The following is a 26,959-nucleotide window of genomic DNA, read 5'->3' as shown; positions in this document are numbered from 1 at the left end:
AAGGCAGAAAAAAGCAACAGACACTCATTCCCTGCAGCTTCTTAAATAATACTGTCATTCTGTCTTTTGTGATCTGTGGTTTCTCAACAGCGTGAGCTCATAAACGGTCATGTGACCTCTGCGCCCCACAGTATTGGTTCAAAATGCTGGCTTAAAGGAGCAGTTTACTGTGACCCAGCTGCACGTGCAGGCCCCGCAGACGCAGAGTAACTGACACACAGGTTACAAAGGTTTACTGAGTTCAGTGCATAGCCTCAAATCATGCACAAGTGTTTGCCAGTGACGAGAAAAAAAACCACCTTTAACAACCGATGCAGCATTTTCCACTAAAGTGACTGTAAAAATCTTATGCATAGCTTTACAAGAGGCAACCATTGGCAGAAGTTAATGTAAGCGATCACACATGAAAAGAAAAGCTGTTTGTCTAACTTTGTTTTTATAACTTATTTATGCAAAAGAAAAGCAAAAAACACAGAACTGAACTGATACCAGGCAAGTTTTTGAGAGCTTCAGTGTATTAAATAACCAAACTGAAGAACATGACATGATATGTACAGAGATCCATACACAGCAAACGAGGCCTAAACTGTGTCCTCCTGAGGCTCGTGTCAGAGATGAGGGCTGTGGGCAGTGTTAAAGGAGCGATGACTTAATGTAGTGAGGACTACAAAAGCAAGTTCGGTTGAGGAGCAGCAGTTGTAGTTGGTAGTAGTAGTAACACCGGGGGGAGGGGGGGGATGGGAGAGAGGAGTGTGAGAAAGCCCGAGGACGTTAAATATCAAAGGCACTGAGGAAGACAAGACAGGAACAGGAAGCCCCGGACAGGAAGCACATCATCAGTGAGTCAATAGCTTAAGCCGCGTGATCCAACTGACCAGTAGGGAGCGTTCTGCCGTTGTGCGCTTGGAGACGGGAGCCGCGGCAGCCTTTTTCATGTCTTCCTGGTAGGGGATGGTGGCACTGTTGTGGAGGTCTGAGCTGGAGTAGTAGCGGCTGCCCCGGATGTGGTCCACTCGGATGAGGTGGCGTTCCCCTGCGGGCCTGTAGGGAGGAGACGCCGAGGGGACCTCCTCGGCGATGGTGGGGATCCTCTCGTTACTCAGGTATCTGTACAGGAGGTCCTCACCTAAAGCAAAGACACGGCGGCAGGTTATTGATCATGTGTCACTACGCTGTTCTCCATCTGTCATGTAGAGACAGATTCATGGGGTTTGGGTCACTGGAGCTTCCTCCTACATAAACATATATGTAATGTTTCATGTATATTTGTTATTAAGGTTTTACAGTAAGCAGATGATGATTTAAACAGCACAGCAGAGCCTGAATACTCGTGATTTCAGATTTGAGACTTCTACCTGTAATTATCAGAGACAAAATGGAAATTACTAGAAATAAAAAATAATAATTTATTCTCTGTTTTCTTAATGAACCAAGCAGCAACACAAAGGCTTCAAACATGAAGCTGCTGCTGTGCCAAAAACTGCAGATCCACTAGTGGCCACTTGAGGCAGCCTCCCAAAGTGAGTCAGTCCCCACAGAGAAATAAATATACTGCATTTACAGCCTGATACAAAAACAGTACTAAGGGTGGATTTGTTTTTGTCATGTTTGGTTTCTGGTCACATTTTTTTATTCTAAAAAAAAAAAAAAGGTGCCGCTCTGTTGCTCTCACACATACGTGTGCACGTGGCCTTTATGTGAGGGTCCCAATCTGAAAATGCTTTTCTGTCATACTCTGTGACAGGTTATTAAGTCACACAACAGAATAAAACCCTGCGCCTGCAGTGAACAATAACCGTTAGCCTGTAAGCAAAAACGTGCCCACTGACCTTTCCTGCCCTGAGCCCAGGGCTTTGCGTAAGGATCAACCACTCCAACACAGGTATCTGCTGGCATGGACAGCGGCCGGGGCTTACCTTGAGACAAAAGGTCCGTGCTCGTTAACAGCACTGTTCTGAGAACACATTTACGTCTGCTAGTGGGATATTCATAAATCACTGTGATGAGAAAGCACTGACCACGGGAGGGCTTATGCTCCCTCATTCTGGGCTGGACCACCTTCGCTTCGATGGGACAGCCGCCGTTTGGCTTGTCGTACTCTGCGATGGTGCAGCGTCTTCTGCTCTCCATGTCCAGGAAGGAGTTGGGTGACTCAGAGCCCTTTGGTCTTTTACTGATGCTGGAGAAGGAGTCTGTTCTCGCCTCTCTGTGTGGAGGAACAAATGTTCAGTCATTGGTCTGTAACGTAGCTTTTCATGATTAGGTGATTTGCACGCAGTGTTTCATCACTGCAGTCTAAGGTTCTCCTCCAGCATTTTAAGCAAAGTTTCTCGACTCTTCCTGGAGGTGGAGGATGAAACAGTCACAGTGCACGGACTGTAGTGGGAGCAGAGTGGGAGCAGAGTGGGCTGAAGACCAGCAGAAGAGACAGTGCAGCAGGATGGGGGGTGGGTGTAAAGCGATCATGGGCTGGGGCCACGCTCATTATTCATCAGCTTTAAAGCTGTGGGGGTGTCTGAATCTCACTGCAGGGGGTGCAGGTGGCCTCTCACCTCCTTGAAACGAGCTCTTTGGGTTGTTTTTGCCTTCCTTTTAATACTTTCCTACTTTTAGAGCTGAAGTTGCCAGTAAACGAATAACCGCTGCACGTCAAACGGGATGGCTTACCGTGGGGTGTACGGCACCGGAGGAGGAGGCGGGATGTACAAGTCCAGGATAGCCGACTTCTCCTTTTTGGTTGATCCATTAGCCAAACCGGAGGGAGACTGGGATCTGACCAGGGACGAGTTATTCTGAGAAAACACAGCACAGTTATAAGTGCATGATCTAATCTACACAACAGCGTCTCCTCATCCCACCTGCATGCAGAGTATCAGAGCAAGGCTGAAGTCATTACTTACTGTTTCTGCTCAGAGCTTTTCCTCAGTACCGAATTAAGTTCCCCACATGTGGTGAGACATTTCAGTTCCTGCATGTCGGCCTGAGCATAAACCTTCATGTCTGAGGTACGGAAAGATTCTGAGCGCAGTCCAAAATAGCACTCATTTACCACAGTTATGTTTCCTAACATCGTCTCACTCACTGCTATTCTCATCAGGGCAAAATTACACATCTGCTGATGCAGCATCGTGGATGTGATATATGACAAACTAAACTTCTGATTGGGGGTCTTGCGAAACATTACTCTCTGCACTTCTCCAAATAGCTCAAATAGTACAAATTATATACCATTACAAAACCAGTGTCACTCATTCTTGAGTCACACCGTATGATTTGTCTCTGCTCAGCCATTTGGAGCCTTCCTGTCACAAATAAACTGAGATGCCTCTCTCTGATGGGCCCGGACGTGTCGGCGTCGGCCACCTTTGTTGCTGTGAGAAACCCTCTCAGCTGATACAATCTCATCCCGTCTTCTCCAGTTATAAAACAGGTCATGCATAAAGACACAGCGCCGGAGCTTCGGCCTCGGTAGCTTACAGCCTCCCTCTTCACCAACAGGGGACTCAGGTGCAGGGACACACCCACATAACCTCACTGGCTCAATATTTACCTGCTTCCTTTAAGCTTTCTTTAACATTCAGGTGAACACACACACACACACACACACACATTTTTGGAAGTCCTGCTGCTTTCTTTAGCTTGGTCTCGTAGACTGAATAACATGTTGGGACTTTGTTTGCCTCTTTTGTCGTGCTTGTGCAAGAACAGCTTAATGCTTTATTCGGCTCAGCCAGCAGCTGTCAGGGTGGCCCTGTCTGGACTTGCAGCTTTGGAACCAACTCCCTAAAAGGCTGATAATTGTTTGACAATGATTAGATGCATGCAGCGATGAAAGGAAGTGTGCGTGCATGCGTGCATGTACCTGAGGTACCGGGGGCTTCCAGCGCATGTTCTTCAGTGGGGCGGGGGTGAAACCTGTTGTGCCTGTGGGCCTCTTCTTAAGCAGTAGAACCACACCTTTGGGGTCCTCCCTCAGTTTAAAAACCAGGTTTTTCAGCTGCCAGCCCACCTGGTTAACAGGATGTGAACACTCAGTCAGCTCTATAAATATTTACAGGATGTATTTAACGTCCCACGGTGTAAATATGTAAAATAAAATCAGATTCTCACCACTGTCTGATGGTTAACCTGGATCACCTCGTCCCCAGCGTGGATCTTCCTCGTCAGGTCTGCAGCTGACTAAAGATAATAGATGACAGTAAAGGTCAAAGGCTGATAAATCACTTCTACTGAAGAGCACCTTCCTCAAACTGGGCGGCACTTTGGTGCTGCTCCTGCCTGATTTCAGCTGCGGCTGCCTTTAAAAATCTCTTTTTTCAAACCACAAACCAGAGACAATGCTCAAAGATCAGAATCGTGAGAAAATGCCTCTCAGCGTGTGTGAATATCAGCAGATTTGTTTTTCATGTCACAAAGATGCCAAACGGGATAAACTAGTCATTATTGGTGATGATTCAGGTCCTGATTCACAGCCGGGGATCGGAGGCGTGAGGATCCAACGGTGGCTGTGATGCAGGTGTATTACTCACTGACTGACTGCGTACGTGTGCTGGAAACATTCAAACTTATTTTTGTCCAGGCTGTTTGTGGAGAGCAGCTCTGAACTCCTTCACAACATGTAAGTCAGGGTGCCCTCAGACACAAGGAGGAGGAGGAGGAGGAGGAGGAGGAGGAGGAGGAGGAGGAGGAGGAGGAGGAGGAGGAGGAGGAGGAGGAGGAGGAGGAGGTGGTGGTGAAGTGTTTTTAGTGCTGGTGGAGAATGAATGAATTTCAGCATGGAAACTGGCTGAAATCAGCCGCTGTGCCACTTACATGTTCTGTGGTTCCGGTGATGACATGTAACCCATCGTAGGTCGACTTGATGTACATTCCCTGGGTTTAAAAACAAAGGAAAAATCATATTTCTGATGTGGGTGAATAAAAAGATATCCCCACAGGGAGACAAAGTATGACAGAAATGTGAGGGCAACAATTCGACACACATCGTACGCATTCCCGGACAGACAAACCGAGAAGCCGACCACACGTTCAAGTTAAAAAGCAGCATTCCTCACCAGACCCTCGCCCGGATTGATGTTGGTCAGCTGGACTTCCTCCAAACACGCCGACTGGCTCATCAGGGGGTCAGAGGTGGTTCTCACGGTCTGATCGCAGATGGTGTTCAAAATCTTGGACTGCAGAAGAGAAGGCAAAACAAAACGCCTCAGTGGGAAACATAATAAGCACGAGACTTTCATAAACGTGCAGGATCTGACGATGCATCACACCAATAATAACCACTGAGGTTATTGTGTGTTTCACAGGTTAGAACTAGTGAGGCGACACTGCACTCACACCACATGCAAAGACTTTAACCTGCGTCCCTGATTTTATGTTTATCATATTTACAGCATGGGTTAAAGGCCTCACAGGAGCCATCACAGGCTTTTGTGCTGTGGCATTTTATGCATTTTCATGTAGAGCTGAACTTAAGGAAAAAAATAAAAACATTAAAAATAAAGAGTAGAAGGTGGCAAAGAGGAGGAATAAAACGAGCAAAGGAAAAAAGATCTCTGGAACAAAGAAACCCACAAAGACATCTGTAATATAACAGAACAGCAGCAGCAGCCCGGCGCGAGCCCACAGAGTCAACAACAGGAAGCACTGATTGATGGCAGGGCCGCGATGGACCCGCCTCCTCCTCTGGCGCTCTCATATACCCGTCTGCTCCGCTCACTCAGAGCTTCGACCTTGCTGCTGAAAGCGTGTCTCAGACTTAAAGGCCTTTTCCCCGGCACGGGAAGTTCCAGGTCATCGTTAGTTTACAGGAAACAAAGAGAAATGAAACACTTACAACTTCCAGGATCCTTTCTTCCATCTCATAAACGCTGCAGTCCTGTTGCAGAAAATAGAAACAGAGAAAAGGAGGAAGTTATTGAATGGAGAGAGGGAAGAAGTGAAAGCATGAAGTAGGGTTTGGGTATAATCATAATCCTGCATATAGAACTGAGAAAAAGGAAGAACAGCCACAAATAAACAGCTTTTAGTCTTAAATGAGCACTTTGCTTAAATTATGTGGATGCTTTAATTATGCTTCGCTTTACTATGACTGTAAATACCATATGAGCAGTCATACAGTAACTATGTGAGAAATGGTAAAACATGTCATCGTGTCCAGAAAACCGTCTGCTGGCTTTCTGCAAATATTTAGATGCACTGGTGCTTTCTTCGCTGCGAGTGGGTGGGCTGGTGGAGGACCGGGGGGGTCTGGAAGTCACACTCGACAATAGCTGTGATGCCCCCTCCCCTTCACCCAATCAGCCAAGTCAGCTAACTGTCCACTGCCCCACTCTGAGCGGCCCCACACAGCTCTCAGTCAGCTAGACAGGACACAGCTGAGGCAACAGCCCCACTGACAACTGTGTTACTGGTGGCAAAAGAGCCCACGGTCAGAGGGGTGGCGGGGGCCCCCTGCTCGTTTATGGAAATGTCTCAATGCTGCGAATGCCCCGAGGGAAGATATCCAACAAAACGCAGGTGAAATGAGCACAGAGCACAAAAATATCCACGGCTCTCATGTCTCCAACCTGTGGATGCAGAATCAACTGTTGCTGTGGCCTCACAGCATTAGAGACGTGCACAGCCAGCCACAAAGCCGGCTCTGTTGCTCTTTGTAAATGCACTGTACAGACAGCAAATGGGGGGGTAGGGGGGTGGGGGTCAAGCAAGTTTTTCCATATTTCCATAGCTTGCACATTCCACTGGGCTAAAGGGGAGAGTCTGTTTTCAAAGGCGCTCGGCTCGTCATCCTGTTGGTTTGTTTGCACTGACCAGATTTGCATGAGCGTCTGTGGCCGTGAGCGATGGCTGCACACGAAGCATCCACTGCTCCCTAAATGTTCCTGCAGGATTATACACGAGACTGCCACGTTCCCCTTACTTTGGGAAGAGGGGGGCAGGAATAAACACGATTATAATAAGTTTCCTTTGACATACATTGGTCCAAACAATCCAATACCAGCCAGGAATATGTGGTGGTTTCAGCAGGAATTCAGCTACTCTTCCATAAACAAACAGCTGCATATTTCCTGTTCACCGAGCCAAGAGGGATGAACTAAAAACGCATATTTCAATGTTAAGAGGTCCTGAAACAAAACAGTAAATTATTAAGAACTGGCACTCCTCCCATCGAGCTTTAACATTTACAGACCTTCTCTTATTTCCATAGTATCAAATCATGTGAAAACAATATCAGAGACTTCGACTTCTGGCTTTGCTTCTCATTCCTCAGACCTGTTTGTGCTTTCCAAAGTAATCCCACATCTTTGTCAAGACCAGAGGGGTCGTAGTCGGCAGATGCGAGAGCAGAAAGAAGCACCGAGGACGACTGCCTGGGTGTACTGATCCTTAACATTATGGATTTGATCTCACAGCCAGCGTGGATCAGATGACTCTCCGGGTGCAGCTCTCCTGGCCTTTAATCAGCCACCACAGAGGATTTACATGGTCAAGCAATGAAGTGGCTGAGAGTGCAGTGCTGGCACAGAGCCCGAACCTGGACTGACTTTACACCTGCGGGAAATAAAGGCCACGGACTGCAATATTTCACCCCCGGCCTTCTGACACGATCATATTAATGTGGTGTAAACATGTGATATTGGGGATGGTTTTATTGACTGTTTTCAGGCTGCACACTGGGATGTTTTCATGGTAAAAATAGAGCTAAACTTCCTTCGTCATCCAGCATGAACTAAAGGCATGTGGGACTGATGAAAAATGCATTCTCTGACAGAGCGACCTCCGCGCTGATGGGTCAGCCAAGAGGGCTGATGCATCCACAGTTTTATGGCCTCGACCCATTGTGTGTGCACACACAGGCTTCATTCAGGCAGAACACAAACTGCCCCGATCCTGGGCCGAAGCTCACGAACAACCTGGACAAACCTCACGCCGTCCTCCCCCATCGTAAAACTAATCACTGCGGCGCAGCCCATTTTATTAAGCGGTATGCTGTAAGAAACAAGGGCTCCAAATGATCCAGATAAATCAGAAATGAAACCAGGACTTTTCTAAGCCTGTGTGCTTTTTTAGACACTTCAGTCATCGCCCATCATCATCATCAGCTGCTGGGAGCTGCTTCAAAACTACCGAGTCAAACTGCAGGCCTCTCCAGCTGTGAGAGGAAGCTAATCTCTCAAGCCTCACAAGAACCTTTCAGCACCTATCAGAAGTTTATTCTCCACCGTAACCTCTCCACTTCACACGGCAGTGTGGGAAATGGATACCCCCACTTCTCCTGGATGACCATGACCGATACACCCACAGTAAATCAGCAGAGGCGCTGAAATCCCAGACTCTGGCGAGGAAATGGGCACTCTGGGAAAGGAATTTATTTTGATGCAATAACCCTCTAAAAATGACACCTGCAGCCTCGGGAGCCACTTTCACCCTCAGCGTAAAATGAGTTTCTTATCAGGCGATGCTTAAGGATAAAAGTGAGGAAAACCCCTTCAAATAAAGTGTTACCCAAATGTATGAGCAACAGCTACTGGTTTCATTAAACTGGCAGAAGCAAAAATAACTGCACTATGATGCAATGCCAGAGCAATTCTCTGCAGAAATAAAACAGAGCGCTTTGCTGATGCTCTGTTTTATCCGTCAGCCATCGTTCCTGCAGGCTGAAGAACTACCTCCTCATCCTTCCGCTAAACCTACACACAGGAAATGCTTTCAGACCGTTTCGTCTCCCACTGCGAGCGTCTCGGAGAAGCAAAAACAGGAACCACATGGCTGAAGGAGAACGGCAGCCTGGGGAAGGTTGGCAGGCACCTCTAAAAGAACACTTCTAGGTTTTTATGAAACTGGAGGCACAAAAGCAACGTTTACCATTAAAGGTCCCCGCACCAAGGGGTCTCCTCATTAGCCAGCACGAGGAGGAAAAGAGCCCAAGAAAAACAGCAGCATTTGCAATAATGTGCTCAGACTGCTGGCTTCAGGCTTGTGTCATGGCTGCCAGACCACATTTCCCATAACACTCTTCTCCTACACGTTACCCTGCATGTCTGTGCCCCTGAGCTGGTATGTGCTCAGTGGAAAAAGCTGTTGTGTGTGTGTGTGTGTGTGTGTGTTCGTTGGACTAACGAGCATGCAGACCTGCTGAACTGTGGTGGTGAGCTCCAGGCACAGCTGAATGATCTTGTTCTTGGTGGCTGTGAAGTCGCTGATCCCTGTAAGAGGCGTCCTGCAAGCAGACAAAGAAAGACAGGGAGAACATTGGAACGAAGCGATGGGCTGAGGTTTATCAGACTCGCGCAGATCGCTGCGTTTGGGTGACCGGCCACTGACAGACTTGGTTGTTACTCAAGTACGTAACCGTTCTGGTGCCAGCTTCTATCCTTTCCTGCCTCTTCCTCCCCTCACGCCATCTGAAACACACACTTATGGCCTCCAAACACCACCCTGTAGTACTTGGAACACTGATGGTAGCAAACTAAGAGAAGCCTACAGACCTGCTTCCACTTCAACATCACAACAAGCATTTAAACAATGACATCAATGTGCCGGCTTTAGCCAAGCCTGCCATAAAAAAGAGAAGCTTAATTTGAGCCAGCTAACACTTAATCCTGGCAACATGCTTAATATGCTCGGCTTTTATGGCGTCATGTGTTTTGGAGCAGGTCAAGAGGAGCACACAGGACACTCTGCCAGCTGCATATAAAGTTAAGCCGACATGCAAAATGTCTTTTTGATACTGAAAATGAAGATTTATGTCAAAGAATAGTTTAATTTTTAAAACCAGTGTGGCGCTATTGTTTATGTGCACTTCCACGTATGTTTGATGCAGTCCCGCTGAGGCCGTGACGCTACCTGTCGAGCCAAGCCAGGAGGCTCTTCGCTGCGCCGATCAGCTCCACCACAGAGGTCAGAAAGTCGTTGGCCGGCTTGCGTGAGGTGCTCCCATCGTACGCGGGGCTCTTCCTGCGGTCGGCCGTGGCCATGTGCAGACTGTTGGTAGCGGCTCTCATCCTCACCACCAGGTTCTTCAAGTTGTCCGTCTCCACTCCGTAGTTCTGAAAGAGCAAAGGAAACAGGACAAAAGCGCCAATCAAGCTCGAGATCAGAGCAAACAAGCCTCCTACACAGTCTAGACCTGCGAGTGGCTCCAGCCATGAAGACGAGTCGTTTCCCGTGCAATGGAGGGCTGCAATAATTTCTTTGGCAGACATTATTTAAGTTCACTTGTCCGTGAACATCAGTGACCCCACCCGGATCCAGATTTGGCGTGAGAGAGGGTGTATGTGCACCATCACCTGATTCATATCAAGCGGTTCAAAGTTTGCATTCCTGAGCCGAAGTCGCTTCCTTGATGCATTCCTCTTATTCACGCGCTCTTAGCAGCCGCTCGGTGTTTTCAAGGGTCAGGAAGTACACTACACACCAGCTGTGAGCCTAACACCGCAGGAGACCGAGCATTTGAAGTCTTTCAATGTTGCAACTGAAATACTGGAATATTTTATATGTGCACAGAGAGAGGGTAGCCTGGCTCCTGTCCTGGTAAATATCAGCTTACAGGATGCTGCACTGCTGCCAGCAAATGCTGCACTCTGAGTGACGTGCCAGTAGCTAAATATGCTTTGCAAGGAGTAGAACGGCACGTGTTTGGCAACCAACAAACGAGATCTGCAAGTGGTTAGTGTCTCCTTTTATTGTGCCTCCCCTCGCCAACATGTGTTCAAAGAAACATACATTTCACCAGTTTTAGTCTCCAGGGACACGCTGGAATAATTGGACTAGTCAAACAGTAGCTGCAGGCAGCGTGATTCATGCCACGCTTGACATGAAATAGTTTGTTGAAGCATCATTTAGGACACAAACACGATCGAGGAATATAAGGAGAAAAAAGTCATGTGGTGGTTTCTTTCTCATTCAGTGTAACTTTAGCACAAAGGCAGAGCGAGCTCTCTCCAGATCAAACATGACTCCTGGCTTTTTCATTAGCAGGCTAATCACACAGCGGCTCTGACGGGCCCACAGATGTCCACTGAGCTTTTGTCCCACGCTGCCGGCTGAGCCAGAAAACCAAAATCTGTGTTTTCAATCTAACATTTCAGTCAAATTTACATCCTTGCAGCTGCTTTTCAGAGCTGAGCTGATCAAAAACCAAGATGGCAGAGTTCTCTTTAAAGCGAGCCTCTCTGGAGACGTTATTCACTGACTTCAGGCTCCTCACAACACCGCTTCCTGCCCTCAGGCATTATGGATCTGCCTTGACTAGAAAAGATGCACCTTCAAGCAAAAACCATTTACTGCAGCACTGTGGCCCATGATGAGGCCAGCTGAGCTGTCATATGACTGCAGCCAATATCATATGAGCTGAGGAAAGAAGGGTTGAGTTTCAGCACCGACTCTGCAGAAGGCATCAAGGGTTGAGAGAAAACCAGTAAAATGAATTTGTCCTCTTTGTTCCCAGTTTGGTTTTAACATCTTTTGTGTGGAAACAGGAGGACGAGCACGAGTGTTTCTTAAAGGTTCGCTCATCCTTCATCATGATTTAGGTTTGTAACTATTAACAAGACAAAGATGTGCACACACGCATAAACATTTAAAAAGCAAGAGCGAAGCCTCGCAGCCTCTACATCAACAGGAAGTGTCTGACCTCACAGTAAATAAAATAAAAAAAAAGAAAGTGCTTGAAACCGTGAGAGCGTGTGGGGGTTTGGGTGCTGGTGGCCTGTGTTCCTGTGAGAAACAGTGACCTTCAGTAAAAGCTAATTGAATCGGGGGCCTCACTTCCTCCCATGAGCCCGTTGGAAGGCTGAGGCCTCATTCTTAATAGGGAAACCCCAAATGGACAAAAAACATTAGACTGCAATGCTTCAATCAGAGGTCAAAGGTTGAGGACGGCGCACCAACTAGCAAAAACACACACAGATGGAGTCTTACAGCAGGAGAGCAGGTTTCCACGCAAAAGCACAAAAAGAGCAAAACCACTCGAGATTCCAGGGATGAACAAAAATCCGGGCCTGCTTACTGGGATACTGCAACACACGGTGCAAATGTTACGATAAATAAATCCATCAAAAAAAAGAGATGCCGAGTGTTTCCATGTATCCAGAGTCCTGATAACTGATGGGAAACAGGCAGCTTATCTTAACTGAACCGTGTCAAAGGGAAGAGATGAATGTCATCTGCATCCACACACAGGTCATCAGATTCGATACTTCAGCACCTTTTCTGTACATTGTGCATATTAACAGCTCAGCTCGTGATAGTTCAGAGGAACAACACAAAGATCCCAGCTGAGCGCACAAACTCACGTTATTCAGAATACTGCAGAACTCAAACGTGGTTTTTATGTAAAAGTAGCTGATCCAAATCTGTTCTTCCCACAGCTTTCCACTCCGCCTCACGAGGAAGAAAGATTTAAGATTTAAATTCCTTTGGAGCAAAAATAACCATGCCACAAATGATTAATGTAAAGTGTTTTAAGAGCGCACAGAAATGCTGACGCTGATCAAAACACGGGGACCACAATCCTGGACTTTTATGGCACAGGAAGTGATAAAATTCCAAATCGATCCCATCTGCTGGGAAACCTGGTTCTCTTTCAGCTGGAACACTGAAGGATTCATCACTCTTTATGAAGGCAGACACATTTTTGCTGGACGCTGTTCACAGATCAGCGCAGGCTCAGGAGCGCTTACAGCAACAAACCAGCCTTTCAATTTCTTTGAGACCAATAAGCAAACAAACCTGAGGATGAGGAAACCTGTTGTGCATACAGGACGAAGGAGGAGGAGGAGGAGCTTCTTATCTTAGATCTAACTGCCACTGCTAGCTACATGGTAACCACTCTTAACTACTTCTATTATCTCCCACATCTCCCACACCACAGCTCCGACACCATCTCTCCTGCTCTGAGTGATGCTCTCGTCTCCGGTGTCCTCGGGCTGCTTCATGTGTTGTGCTGCCTCCACACCCCACTGAGACGTGTGGGAAACGATGAGCTCTTCTGCACAGCTGATCCCTTTAGCTGCCAGAAACTACAGGCTGAGAGTTTAGTGAATGGGAGGGGGGTACAGTCTACACCCACGATCACGCCTAACCTGCAGCATCCTCGCTGCTACACGTGCATCCGACCACGCACAGAACTACTGACCAGAGCGCACAGCAGGTCGACAGCCTCCAGCACCAGCTCCTGGTGTCCGATCCTGGCTACGCCGAGCTCCTCCAGGTCCTGATGAGTGATCTTCAGCAGCTGCTCCCCACTGATCTTTTCCCGCTCAAAGTTGCTAACGTACTGCTGCAAGCTGTCATCTAAACCTACAACACACACAAGAAGGAAGAGGGAAAAAGGACTCATCAGAACAATTTTAAAACACAAGTATGTTGATGTCACTCACAAGCCTCTTTGTCACCATGCACGACAAAGGCACCAGGTGTTGTCGGGTCTATGAGCACATGGCCCCAAGTGTGCGTGTGCACAGTCCAGATAAGGAACAGGTGGGACGGCGATCTCTGCTAGATAAACAAACCATAAACAGAGTAACGGTTGAGCCCTCTCAGTCTGTCAGGCTGGTTAAACAATGGAAGTCTGTATTTGTGTGTGTGGATGTGTAGTCTATGTGGGTGTGGGTGTTTGCAATAAGTGTGTCACTCTCATGGGTGTCCCTACTATTTGGAGCTCCACTGACAAATGACTTGGACCGTGACACCAACTGGTGAACTTACAAGGATGTAAGTTCAGTGTGAGGACCTGGAACAGGCTCATCTGATACTGTGTACGATGTCAAAGCTGTGCATTGATACACAAACACACAAAACATACCCTCCCCATGCATGCAGGGAACCGTAAAGTGGAAACAAGAGAGGAGAAAATAAGCCTCTGTGTGTGTGTGTGTGTGTGTGTGTGTGTGTGTGTGTGTGTGTGTGTGTGTGTGTGTGGAAGTAAACGCCATCGCCTCTCCCCATCAAAGAGCATACACAGAGGGGGCAGCTGCAGCTACATGGCCCTGCGCCCTGTTTCCCTCTGAAAGACCCGTCAGCTGCGAGGCTCTCCAGCTCTCTCAGACCGCAGCACAGCTAACATCACTCAGTACGCGGCACGCTTAGGCGGGCATGTTTTCAGTGGGGCGTCCAAGTTCGAAAGGGACCCGACATTTTAGCCACACGTGACGTCACACAGACGAATCCACGTCTAACGTAGAGGTATGAGCGGAGCCCCGCTGGGTGTGTCCTGTGGTCGGCGTTTAATGGCACCTCATTTGTTTCTGTGCTCAGGTTGTGCACCTGCTGCTGACAGTTTGCATAAAGGAAAGACAAAGGTAGCTGCAGGTGTGTGTGCGTGTGACATGATAGTCATCGCTGACCAACCAATATTGCAAATACCCAGAAGTTATTAGTGAGGCCTCAGACTGAAATTAAACCATCATATAAAAGATTTCTGCATATGCAGGGCTCAGTTTAAAATGTTCCATCCACCAATCAGAGGCCAGATTAGATGACTGCTGTCAGGTGAGGGGTCAGGTGAAATCTGCAGTTCCCACGAGGACCTCAGGACATTTTCAGCATTACTTGCTTCATTTTTTAGGCTTATATAAAACTGGTGTTGGAGGCTTTAAGATAAACATCTCTCTTCACATGTCTCTATAAAAGAAGCCACTAAAACCTCATTATGATATCAAAGTTCACCTTCGACAGCAACTTTAATCCTTGAGAAAATATAATCTGTGTGAGAGCTCAAGTCATCTCCACTGAATCGCAGAGAAAATCCATCACGACTCGTTAACCATTATCCTCCATACAAGTCAAGTCCAGTTAGGCTCATTACATTTTTCTCATTCCTTGGCATGCTAATCTGAGGAAAGGCTTCAGAGAAGCTTAACCCCCGACTGGCCGGGAATCCACTTCGTGTAGTAGGAAAGGGGCCGAGCAGCGGCCTGAGCCTCCGCCGACGGGAACACAAGCCAAGTACAAACATCGGGCCCGTCACTTAATGCGATTAGATGAAAACAAAGACGTGGGATCTAGACGGGGCAAAGTCTCCCTTTCCTGCTGTGTTAAAGAGGCATTTCCTGTGGAACGGTGCCACCGTCCTTCCACCAACAAGGGAAAGTTGTGCTTTAAGCTACAGAAAGAGCCGAAGGGGCTCCAACTGCAGGATTTTATCGTAACTGTTTGGGATGAACTGATTGGAGGACTGAATCCATATCCGGCTAACTGATTACAGCTGGTTTTCACTTTTATTCATTAACAAGAATTTTCCTAGAAGTCGGAGCTGTGGGTGTCGGGAACATCACTCCATGATGTTTAACAATTTTAAGGGGACAGATCCTCCCCCCGGTCTAACCCTCTGACACTTTCCAAATTAAAAAAAGGGGGTGTCCTTACAGTGAGGCTTATAAAACATTTATTGTGCCTCAATCAATGGCTGTTAGGGTGTGTGTGTGTGTGTGTGTGAGACTATCAATTTTCATTAAAGGGCACAGAAACCAGTAAAAGAGATAGAGTGTCACATTACTGTGTAAAGGGGGAAGCAGAGGGGAGGAGCGTGTGAACAGTTTACGGCCTCTGAGAAACCAGCGCGAGCGCAGAGAAGCACCGAAACACCCAACAATCATTTACTGCACTTCTATTTTCACGTGCATCACAGCTTTACTAAAAGCAACATCAAACATCTGTATCTGTGATGGATTCAAATGCCACTTAGCAACCAATTTAAAGTTTAATTAGAGTTTAATGATTTTAGGATTTTAGGCTCATATATTTAATTCAGCGGCTGCACAATCCAAACACACTCTGGTACTTTAATGCTGAAAGTCCAAATCCACATCTTGGTCTAAATTATGGGATGTGCTTTGACAGCTGGTTCATGCTTCAGTCATACAAACATATACACGAATCACTGTCCAGCTCCATCTTCTCCAGTGTGGGATGTGAGAATGAACCAAATGAAATGCCCTGAAGGAGAAAAAGGAGCTCCAGCTAAATGTGCAAAAGTGTGCAAATAAGTCCTTGGTTCTCGGACCCAGTGATCATTGTCCATAAATGTTCCTCACAGCAGAAGAACACGGTAGTACCACCGTCAGACTGTTTCTGCATGTATGAGGAAGAATCCGACTGTTTGCTGTGAGTGACGGTGCAGACGATGATGATTGACATATGCCAGGGTCAGGGGTTAGGGGATCGGGCTGTGTTCACTGTGGGGTCTCAGAGCCACCCACCATCTCAGCTTCAGTAAACAGTGATTATGTTCAAACCAGGTTAACCAGCAGCAGTCTCAGAGCACACACAGACAAACTCAAGCAGGCAAATTTCAGGACAGCTGGACAAGAACGATCTGGACAGTCTAAATGGAACCAGGCCCGCCTGGTGGCCTTTAAGCTCTGCAGCCTACTTAAAGCCTGTGTAAGCACAGTTTTGGCAATCTAAACAGAACATTTCCTATTGCAAAAGGTTGGATTATTCTTATCCTAATCTCAACAGCAAAAGTTTATGCTAGCTCAGGACTCTGTGACAATAACAGCAAACAGGACTGAACAGGATTTCTGAAAGTTCACAACTCTGCTGCAAGAAAAATGTTGATCGGTTTTGAGCCGTGATGCTTTTCAGTGCAGCTTTTGGTTCTCAGGGGTTTGATTACACTAGTAAAAGAGCACGCAGCCTTTCTCCCCCAGCAGAAAGAACCAAACAATCTCCCTCCCCCATCTTTCAACCCCTCCCTGTGCTCCCAGTGGGAGCAGTTGCCACCATGTAATTCTCTCACACACACACACACACACACACACACACACACACACACACACACACACACACACACACACACACACACCAATATCCCCACAGGGGTGGCCACTGGGAAAGCTACTGGGTGTAGAATAGCACAGCCACTGTAACTCCACTGTCTTCATTTGTCAGGCCGGCCTCTGGACCTGTGGGGAACGGTCAGGAATTTGACTCATTGTTCTCTGCTGAGCGGTTCCATTGTGGGAACTCGCAGCACTCTGGCACAATGGTCTCTGGCCGGGCCAGGCCGCGCAGTAATTAAAAAGAAAGAAAAAGCTCCTCTCCACTATACCGCTAAGCTTCCTCTAATGCATGACTTCACAGGACAACAACAAAGCCTGCACACACACTGGGAACAGGGATACAAGTTACACAATGATGCTCTATATCTCCACTGTGCCTGTTGTGTCCTCTTCTGTACACAAACTGTTGCTTTATATGGAACTGAATAAATATTATTTAGAATAAATACTAGATGAAAAGTAACTGCACATTTTCTTAGTGTTAGAACCATGCAGGCTACTTTATTTCCACCAACCCAGCCTGCTTATGACCCAGTATCAGCCATGGTTTAATCTTATCATTGCTTCCTGCAGCTAACAGAGAGTGTTTCACTTCGAGTACTCTAATCTTACACAGACAACTACAAACTGGCGGCTCTGTCCCAAGTGTGCTTCCTAAGGGAGCAAAGCAGCTGAGGGTCGCCCCGGCACAGAAGACAAAAGCAGCCCTGTCTCTTACAGGCTGATGGACGATGACTGATGAGAGCTGCGGGGTCAAAGTTCAGGGGGCTGTCACAGCTGAAGCACATTCGGCAAGTACGAGTGCTAGCCCCTTAGGTTGAGTTAATCCTCACCTATAGCACCACAACCCCAATCACACGGCTGCTACCTTTTTAGATTTCTAAGTATGAATGAGTCGGAGGGGGTGGGGGTGGGGGGGGGGGGTGTGTTGGACAAATGAGTTAATATGGACTGAGGGGAGAGGTCAGGTCTGGAGGCAAAGCAGGTCCGAGCAGAGGGGCAGAGGAGGTTAAGAGAGGTATTTCTGATCGCTCTGTTATATGATTAACTTCTGGTCAAAACACACTGCTGCACATGTATGAGTGTGTCTGCAAACCTGCAGCACAGAAAACACTCGCTGTTAACGCAGAGGCGTCGAACCAGAATCTGAAAAACTGGCTGACTGTGTCACCAAGTTTGCAACTGAAAAATATGTTTTTCTTGTCAGACTTCCTTCTCATACAGTTACTCAACAGCACCCGTGTAGCTTTGTCTCACTCACCAACCACCACCATCGGTTCACTGCTAGTAGCCTTTAAAATTACACCTTGGCCTGCACATAATATTGAGGATTCTTCAACAGTTTGAGTGAGCTACAGGTATAACTGTCTCAAATATCATCTGGGCTTAGATTAAATTAGCTCAGATTTGAAGCTTTGAGACGTGGTGAACGACTATTCAAACTGCTGACTGTTCAGATGAGGACCGGGCAGTTGGATGAACAGACTGGCTCTCTGTGAATGTCCAAGTCCATCGTCTGCTGGGATTTAAGTGGCTAAGAAAGTGAAACAGTAACTGGATGGTGGATTTTCAGCATCGGTACGGCCGTTGTTATGTCCTGTAGGACAAGCAGCAACTTGGAAGGTTCCACCCTCATCTCCAACAGCTATGCTGGAGCCCATGCAAGGTGCAGGGAACAGGTTAAGCTACAGATGAATAAAAATATTGTCAACTGCCATATGATGGACTTAAGATGACCGTGCATGCAGCACACCTTTAATAATGCAGAAATCAGGAAAGCCGGGGGGGGGGGGGGGGATACCTTCCCAGCAAAGATGGAGAAGCTGAGTAACCACCAGCTGTCTGTCATTTTTCAACGTCCATTCATGGTTGAAAGTATCTCCAAAATTCGTGCTCATGTCGGAGACTTCAGTCAATCGTTTGCTGGATCTTCTCAGTTGCCTGCAAGTCCTTCTTTTCCAGCACGATAAAATTTGTGTTCAAGAATCATTTTATGACCTTTATAATGATTCAAACCAAATTAAATAAATAAAACACAGGTTCTCATCGTGCCGCGGTGAGGGGCGATCCATCTGTACCTCTGCTGTGCATGGAAACAGCATCCAAATCTGCCTGCGGCTCTGGTGGAGGTGAATTTTTTTGGGCCCTGCTAATAAAACAAAGCTGCACAACTTCAATGTCCTGCCAAAGGTTATTGCTCTACAGTAAATACATAAATAAAATGTAATTTATGTGTGGGTGCATGACAGAGAGCTACTCAGGATCAGGCTGAATATAAACCACCTGTCTCCTGAGAAAAAGATGTGAGGCACCATCAGTTACAGTTTATGCAGGTAAGTGGAGGAGATGGAGCAATAACCTCTCAGGCCAGCATAAATACCATCGCTCTGCAGTCTGGCCGCGCTGCAGCTCGGATAAACACGCACTAAAGAAAGCAACAGAGACCTCAGAAGGTCTCAAACTGCCCCCACCTCTCTCTCCTGCCCCCCCACCACAATACTTTATCTCTCCTGACCTCTTCCAGGTCATATTGTTGTGCTTAATCTACTGACACAGTCTTTTAAAGTGCACAACACAACTGTTGATTGTGTAGTTTTGATCGCAGTAGGTGATCAATCAGAAAGAAATCAGGATACTGTGAGAGTCATTACTGAAGATGGGACGTTACATAAAAGCTGTTTTTGTGTCAACATGACTTCAAAAGCACTCAGTTTGTTGCAACCTAAGCATCACTGTCCTGAGAAAAAACTATAATTAAAGGCTGTTGTGTTCTGCACAGAGACAGAGAAAGAGGAGGGAAGACAGGAAACTGAAAATGAACCCTCTTAAAAGACCGCATCCACAGCAGGCCCGAATCAGGGTTCAAAGTCATATCCACTAAAACACACACAGGTTGAAGGCAAAATAACAAAACATAAAATAACTCCGTTTAGTAGTTTCCCATCACATGTACGGTGTATGATCGGGGTGGCCCTCCATGCTGATTACAGACCAATTTACCAGCACCATAATAGCTGCCTATGGAAACCACAATAAAGATGAGCCATGTCTTAGGGGAGGAAATGAGTCCCACTGATTTAGTTTACCATGGGAATACTGTGCTAGACATGCAGCTAGCACTGCATGTGGGCATATTTTCTAGCAGAGACAAATTTAACTCTGCATCCATTGTGCTATTTTGTTGTACGACAATGCTTTTCGAAACAGACAGAAAGAGGCCTTTAATTAAACTAAAGATATCTTCATATTGCTCCAGTGGTTCGCATGGTTGAGCGCAGTGCAGTACTAATTTGGATCGCCATAAGCATCTTTGGATAAGAACCTGCTAATTGACATAAATCTACCAGGGGGCAGGCCTCGTTACAGAGCATGGCTGGAAATAAAGTGAAAAAAAAAATGGCTCTGCTGCAAAGCCAGGCTGAGGATTCACTCCATCTGACCCGACAGGAGGTCCAGCTCTGGGCCCGACGCTTTGGAGGTCCGTTCACCGGCCGGGGTGAACTCTGCTTTCTAAACCGGTGCAAAGTGCTGCTGGTGCTCACCCCCCCTCAGCCACAACGGCTGGCAGCCAGAAGTGGCTGGGGCTGTAAATAAAATGAAGGTTACTATAGTGACAGGGGAAGTGGGAAGAGGCTGGCGACAGCGGCGGGTGGGAGATTCGGGGGATGTTTGTGGCTGTGTGCGTGTGAGGGAGGGAGAGACCTGGCTTATGGCCAGGTCAGGGGACGAGGACACAGAAAGACTGAGAGCATCAACACAGAGGTCTGACATGACATCCAAGCACACATTTTCATGAGAAGTCAACATGACTGCTGGCTTTCCTATAAATCAATTAATCATAAAAAAAATTAATAATGACTAATATTCTCTTTACGACAGAGAGGAGCGCTTGAACAATTGTGCAATGTAAGACATCAGTAGGCAGCCTGCAGGCAGTGGGCAGCTGATCCTGTTCTCCCTGCTGCGAGGGGTGAGGCTGGGGGAGGGTGAGTCATCTTCAACGAAAAGACAGCACTGAATGACAATGTGTCACCCACAGGCCAGGACGGGGCACCCGTGACGCATGAACGCACAGCATGTGATGCGTGCTGTCCTGGCTTTGGTGCCCTTACATTTTGTTTTCATGCTCTAAACAAATGATAGAGTCTTCACACACACACACACACACACACACACACACACACACACACACACACACACACACACACAGGTGAGCTTTGTTTCGAGTCTTGCCACCACCTGTTGTGGGTCTCCTTCACCGCTGTGACAGATTAAGAGAACTGTTCCTCCAAATAATAAATGTGCTGTTGACTGGAAACAGCTGGAACGGGACATCGTATACAAACAGAGGCGAAGGTCACGTGACAGAGTTTTCCCAGGTGTCTGCACCAGTGGAAACAAAAGGGAGGATCAACACAATCTCCCCCGATTGTTTCCTTCAAGTCCACAAATCTCTGAAAGAGGAGCCACCACTCCCTGTCCAAACACCGACCAAACCAACGTTTGCTCTAAAATCTTTTGTACGACACGCACAGCTGAAACCCATCCATGAGCGTGCCTCAGTCAAAAAAAAAAAAAAAACAGTTCAGTAGGGTGACAAGAAGTATGACATGTACATGTTGGGTGACAACAAAGAAATGAGAGCAAAATCACTGTTTTTCCTCAGACGGGGAAGTCCGGGGAAAACGGGCAGTGGGAAGTGAAACTGAGCTCCTCATCAGCTGGGACAAAAATGACTTCACTGCCGTGAGCTTGTGGAATTTTCTGAAGACTCCTGAGGTGACTTTGAGCCGTAATCAGATGAAAACAGAGGCTTGGCTCAGCTGTGCCACCTGATCGTGACCTTTCACTAACAGAATAACACATAGCTGCCCTGGAAAACTGCACACAAACAACAACAAAGGCTTCATTTTAGTCGTCCAGGTGTTTTTCAAGGAACCTTTTATTCATCTGTCCATTCAGAGTCCGCGAAGCCGTGCTGATGCTGAGCCTAGGGGCTCATTAATGCTGTGAAAACACAGACCGCCCCATTATAGCTGCCTCATCTATCACCGCTCTCTGGTGTAAGCAGTGAATGAGCGGGTTGACAAATTCAAAGAGGCATCACGGGCTGGTGAAAACACAAACACGAGCACGGAGACCCACAAAAAGTCTGCACGGTGAGACTAACAGCTCTATTGTCCATATAGAAACAACAATGGATTACAGAAAGGTATTAAGCAAATTAAAGCTTAGCCACAAGAATGTGTTTCCCACAGGAATGACAATTTTTTCCTGTGAGAACAGCTCGACAGGAATCCAGCCAGCCTCCGTGGAGGACGAGTCCGTACATGTACCGAGCGGGCTCGGACCTGGCGCTCGGCCAAGTGCCCAGCTAAACCCAGAAGTAGGCGACAGTTCATAAAACTACAGATCACTTTATAACCATAATGCCATTACCCTCCATTAGAGTGTGAGCAGGTGGCAGGATGGAAGAGCTTTGTGTGTATTTGGTCAGCGGGGGGGGGGACCAACCTGACGGGCTGCAGCGTTTTTAAATCCGATAAAAGCAACCAGTGGCCCCAAATGCAACAGAGGACGTGTGACCTGCATGGACTGCTCATTCACAGAGCTGCTGGTTTGGTTTGGGAGGAGGGAAAGAAAGAAGATCACAGCAGTTACTGCATTCCTCACATGTTCTGTGTTTATTTGAGCATAAATGCATTAGCAGTGCTTTGACAGCAATAACAACCCGGCCGCGCACTTCCTTTTTCCTTCTGTGCAAGCACACATCAGGTCCAGTAGCAACTGGAGACATTAACACATCATCAGGCACCATCATGGCACATGCAGAGGGGCACTTTGCATCCTTGCACGAGAGCTCAGTCAACATGTGACTGGTGAATATGCACTCGCCTGCTGTGTCGCCTCAGGTTGGAGCTTTTAGTCCCGTGACTTAAGCACGGCGCTTCACGGGCCAATGCTCTTAGGGCAGGCTGGGGCCAAATGGCTTGCAGGTCCTGCTAAGCTGAGATGATCGGGGATATTTGAAATGCACATTTTAGATTTGAATGAAAAGCACAGTGGTCTCGCCCAGGGTTGGTTTGGCTGTGGGGTGACACTCGGGCTCCCCTCCTCTGGCGCTGTGAGAAGAACTGTTAGTTATACCGTACTCTGCATGCATATCAGTGTGCTGATAAAAATCATTTGTCCTATAAAGTGCTTTACACTGGAAAGTACCGTGTACTGTGCACACAGGGGAAAGCAGCTTTTATTTATAAAGCACCTCTCATTCAGCCCAACCCCCCCCTCTGTAACCACCGTGTGAAAAACCTTAATCTTGATTAAAACAGTCTTGTTTTGTCTTTGTCTCTTGAACACAAGACAAGTCAGTCACATTAACAATTAAGGATTTCTCTGTAAGTCCCCCCAGGATGGAGCTCCTGAGCCTGCCAGGCCGGGATGCATGTGAGAAAAAGGCCACAGAGGCTCTGACAAACCCCGGCTGTCCCTTTCAGTAACCTCTCCCCGGGGGGGAATCCTCTTACAGAACTCCCCCTGAACTCTGAAGGCCATTTTCTAAAGAAACACGGTCATCTGCGCATCATCGGAACTCAACAGGTGGATTTTCAAAGCTGTTAATTGGATCTCAAAAAACAAAGACTGGAGTTTGAACTTTTCAGGAATGAACCACTTTCAGCTGAATCCATCTTTCCTTCCTGTTACTTCCTTTTCTAAGTGAGGTCGTTAGGAGCATGCAGATTTCTGCAGGGCTTAGACAATGTGTTTGGATTCATCTGACACCTGTTCTCCTGATGCATATACACACAGTCATAATGTGGGGGCTGCTAAAATGGATTAATGATGCTTGTGGTGGCTATCCAAACATAGACTCTACTTGCCTGATAGAGCCAGCACTAAAACAGGGGTAAAGGATGCCTTAATAAGGGTGAGGTGCCTGGACAACGTCTGTTCATGCTCCCATTTCGGAAGTCTGTTTCAGCCAGATAAGGATCACAAGCCATCATTGCCCACACCTTGCTATGCTCTCTATAGATAAGGCTGCTGGAGGCACCCATCAGTGAAGTCACTCAGCACGGGCGGACTCCACCACAATCCCTTTATTTTCCCCAGGCACAAACTCAGTGAAAGACAAAAGCACATCGAGCACATGTTTGTCACCTTTCTGACAAGATAACTGCCTTCTTGGCACCTTGGTGAGAGACAGAGCCACGCTTGCACATGCTTGCCATTAAGGTTATTAGGTTGGAGGCATTTCACTGTAGCTACACCCGCTGTGGCCAGAGTGAGCTGACACGACTGGAAAGCTCCGATGGTGACGATGCCTTTTCTCTCTGGCTCTCACCGTTGTGTTGTTTGGAAGTGTTTGCTGCACTAACAGTAACTAACAGTAACTAACAGTGACTAACAGTAACTAACAGTAACCTAACGTGTCGTCAGCGACTCCATTTCGCCTCCTCCGTCTCTTGCCTGCTCCACACTCGGTAAGTGTGCGTGAGGAGCAGTAAAAGGAGGTGCACTCAGACTGAGAGGATGAAACTAGCATTTAACAGCATCTGCATCAGGCTGATGACTTTCACACTCACCTGTAATCAGACTCAAATTAGGTGAATAAAGTTAAGAAAGCGATTTTTAAGCTGAGCTGATTACACATAAAAGAATGAGTCCCAGGCTCACAGTGAGGATCACAGCTTATTCATTTAACACAGGTATCAGATTGGTACTGTCTGTCGACAGATACCAGAAACCAACGTACGGGATCAGACTGGAAGTGGAAGAAATTGGATCAATGCATCCCAACTTGCCGCCACTCTTCTACCTACTACTGAATAGACGAGCAAATCTCATCACGGTTTCATGTCCAACCTGCTTTACAGAGACAGGGCTTTGAAATTTGATTAGCCAGTATAGAATTATAGAAAATGCTGGAGGACATTTAGCCTGTATTGTGGAAAAAAAAAAAAAAAAAAGCCACCCAGTCAGGTTGTACAGGTCTACATGCCACTGTTTCCTCCCAGTAACTCCAAGGTGGACAAGAGGGGTGCAAGAAAAATCAGATGTGAATCAGAACCTATTCAGCTGATTGGAGCTTGTATTTATTGAACACCACATTCACTCACGCACTGCTGTGATGCATTCAAGGCTATCTTTGGAAAATGCCTAGCAGCACGTCTAATCTAACCCTAATTTCATTTCTAAAGTGTAGTGTGTTATCAGGAAAGTGCTGTCAGTTCCCCAGGGCACACATGACATATGGCATACCAGTCCCTGAACACTGCAGGCCCAGCTGGGAGATCTTGTGGTGAAGGAAATGCGCTTCAGGACATTTCCAGGCTCCAAACAAAAAAAACCAACAACAGTGCTTAAACTGAAAAGGACCAACAGTGACAATAAACATCCACCAGCAACCGCTTGATCCTCTTTAACAATGAAGGTGATTAACAAGTGCTTCAGTACACAAGAGCAGCCCCTGTCCAGCTGAGGGAAACAACCCGAGGCAAACGAGAGCAGAGGTCCACAGAGAGCGACTCCTGAGACTTTCATCTGACTTCTGTCACACAGCAGCTCTGCAAAGGGCCGTGCTGGCTGTGGGTGCGAATGGTCAACAAGAGGCCGTGACCCTCCTCCAGGCAGGCGTCCTCCTTCAGTTTGATGCCGTTCGGCTTCGGTATGAAATGATTACACAAGGTTTTCTGCAGTCAAACAGCACAAGTGGTTACGTGCTGTTATGGCTGTGGACTGTGCAGTGGTCACTGAGGAAAACACAAGGCCTTTTCTTTCCTGTGAAAAACGGTGGGAACTTTTGGCCCTCTTTTAGAAAAGTGCAGAGTAATGGCTGTGACTACATCTCTATGCAAAAGATTATTTAGCTACGCCAGACCACACTGACCCTGAAAGCCTGCATCATCCACTTTGTTAAAGCTCTATCTTCATCACTGACCCCCCTGGTGCATTTCAGTCCATGGGACCTACAGAGACAACTGCTGAGTCAGACTTCCAGGTGAGTGACAGCAGTGGGGCCTGTATGGACAACTAATCCCCCATCCACGAATGCCCCGGCCAGGCTCCTTTCACAGCACACATGGACACTAACCCCTGGCAATCCCCTTTAACTCCCAACTATAGATGAGCACTGGCAGGCAGGCCTCATTCAGCAGTTAAGACTCCAGTGCTGATTAACTGTGATGCTGCCATAAAAATTGATTTTTTTTTTAAACAGAACTTAAATCAAATCATTATACCAAGACAAACGGTTTAATCCCATCAGAGAGCAGCCTGCGCTTCATTTATCTGGATGATTAATAAAACTTCCCCGTTTCTGAGTTTGGATCCATTTCAAACACTGCTTCACAAACCACTGAGCGCCTCGCATGCCTGTGCTGTGACTGAAGTCCGGTTCACAGCATATTTATGTCACGACCATACCGGACATTCCTCCACTCACTCAGAAATGCTGTCGTTTATTCATTTTTCCCTGGAGGCTAAAATGATCAGCACACATGAACAGACAGACTGAGTTTAAGTGATTTTAAAAGTCCCGAGTACAGCGGCTACTGTTATCAATATTACTCCATCACAGTATGAATATTATAATGAGAGTCATTAAAACTCCGTTTGGGTTAAAGAGACTCGGCGATCCTCTGGGATCCTTTATGACATAAAAACTTTAAACAGAGTATTCAAACACATTTTCCTCTGTGGATTGGCGGCAATGTAAAGTAAATTACTCAGTTATTATTACTGAGGGGACCGCGTACACAGCCAAGTGTCATTCCTCTGTTTCAAGTGAGAGTGAGAGAAATGCAGTCCCATTGTTCTGCGCCTCAGTGAAGGTATGCTGTCACAGTTTCTACGAAACTGGCCGGAGATAACCGAGCAGCGACTCTGAGCCGCGGCACTGAGGCTTTAAATGGACCTGGAGTGAGTCCGCTCTGTGTTCCGACTCGAATCTGAACTACACAAAGTGCTTCACTCACCTTTCATCCAGTCGACAACTTGCTTTGGCGTCCACTTCGTTATCGGCTCCATGTTTTCTTCACAATAATATCAGAAAGAGGGAAAATGGGCCCGAGTGAGGCGGCGCTGATGGCGGATTCACTCAACAGTTTTCTGTCCCATTCTTCGGTCTGTTTGACTTCACTAAATGAAGCACTCCGTGCACGCTGGACCGG

The 26,959-nt window shown here is 47.1% G+C and overlaps 1 protein-coding gene across 1 annotated transcript; it reads right to left on the bottom strand.

Moving 5' to 3' along the window:
* On the bottom strand, positions 1-26,959 carry cnksr3 (cnksr family member 3). The gene is made up of 13 exons (XM_030719044.1): positions 26,765-26,959; positions 13,139-13,302; positions 9,847-10,049; positions 9,133-9,220; positions 5,834-5,875; positions 5,055-5,174; positions 4,813-4,872; positions 4,111-4,179; positions 3,863-4,009; positions 2,668-2,792; positions 2,019-2,206; positions 1,830-1,916; positions 1-1,126 (listed from the first exon to the last, which is right to left on the bottom strand). Exons 1-13 carry the CDS (start codon positions 26,814-26,816, stop codon positions 837-839), a joined length of 1,635 nt encoding a protein of 544 aa, XP_030574904.1. The 5' UTR covers positions 26,817-26,959; the 3' UTR covers positions 1-836.

Source organism: Archocentrus centrarchus, chromosome 22, assembly GCF_007364275.1.
Source record: "Archocentrus centrarchus isolate MPI-CPG fArcCen1 chromosome 22, fArcCen1, whole genome shotgun sequence".
Lineage (NCBI taxonomy): Eukaryota > Metazoa > Chordata > Actinopteri > Cichliformes > Cichlidae > Archocentrus > Archocentrus centrarchus.
Note: the sequence above shows the minus strand (reverse complement) of the source record. Positions and strands in the feature narration are given on the sequence as shown.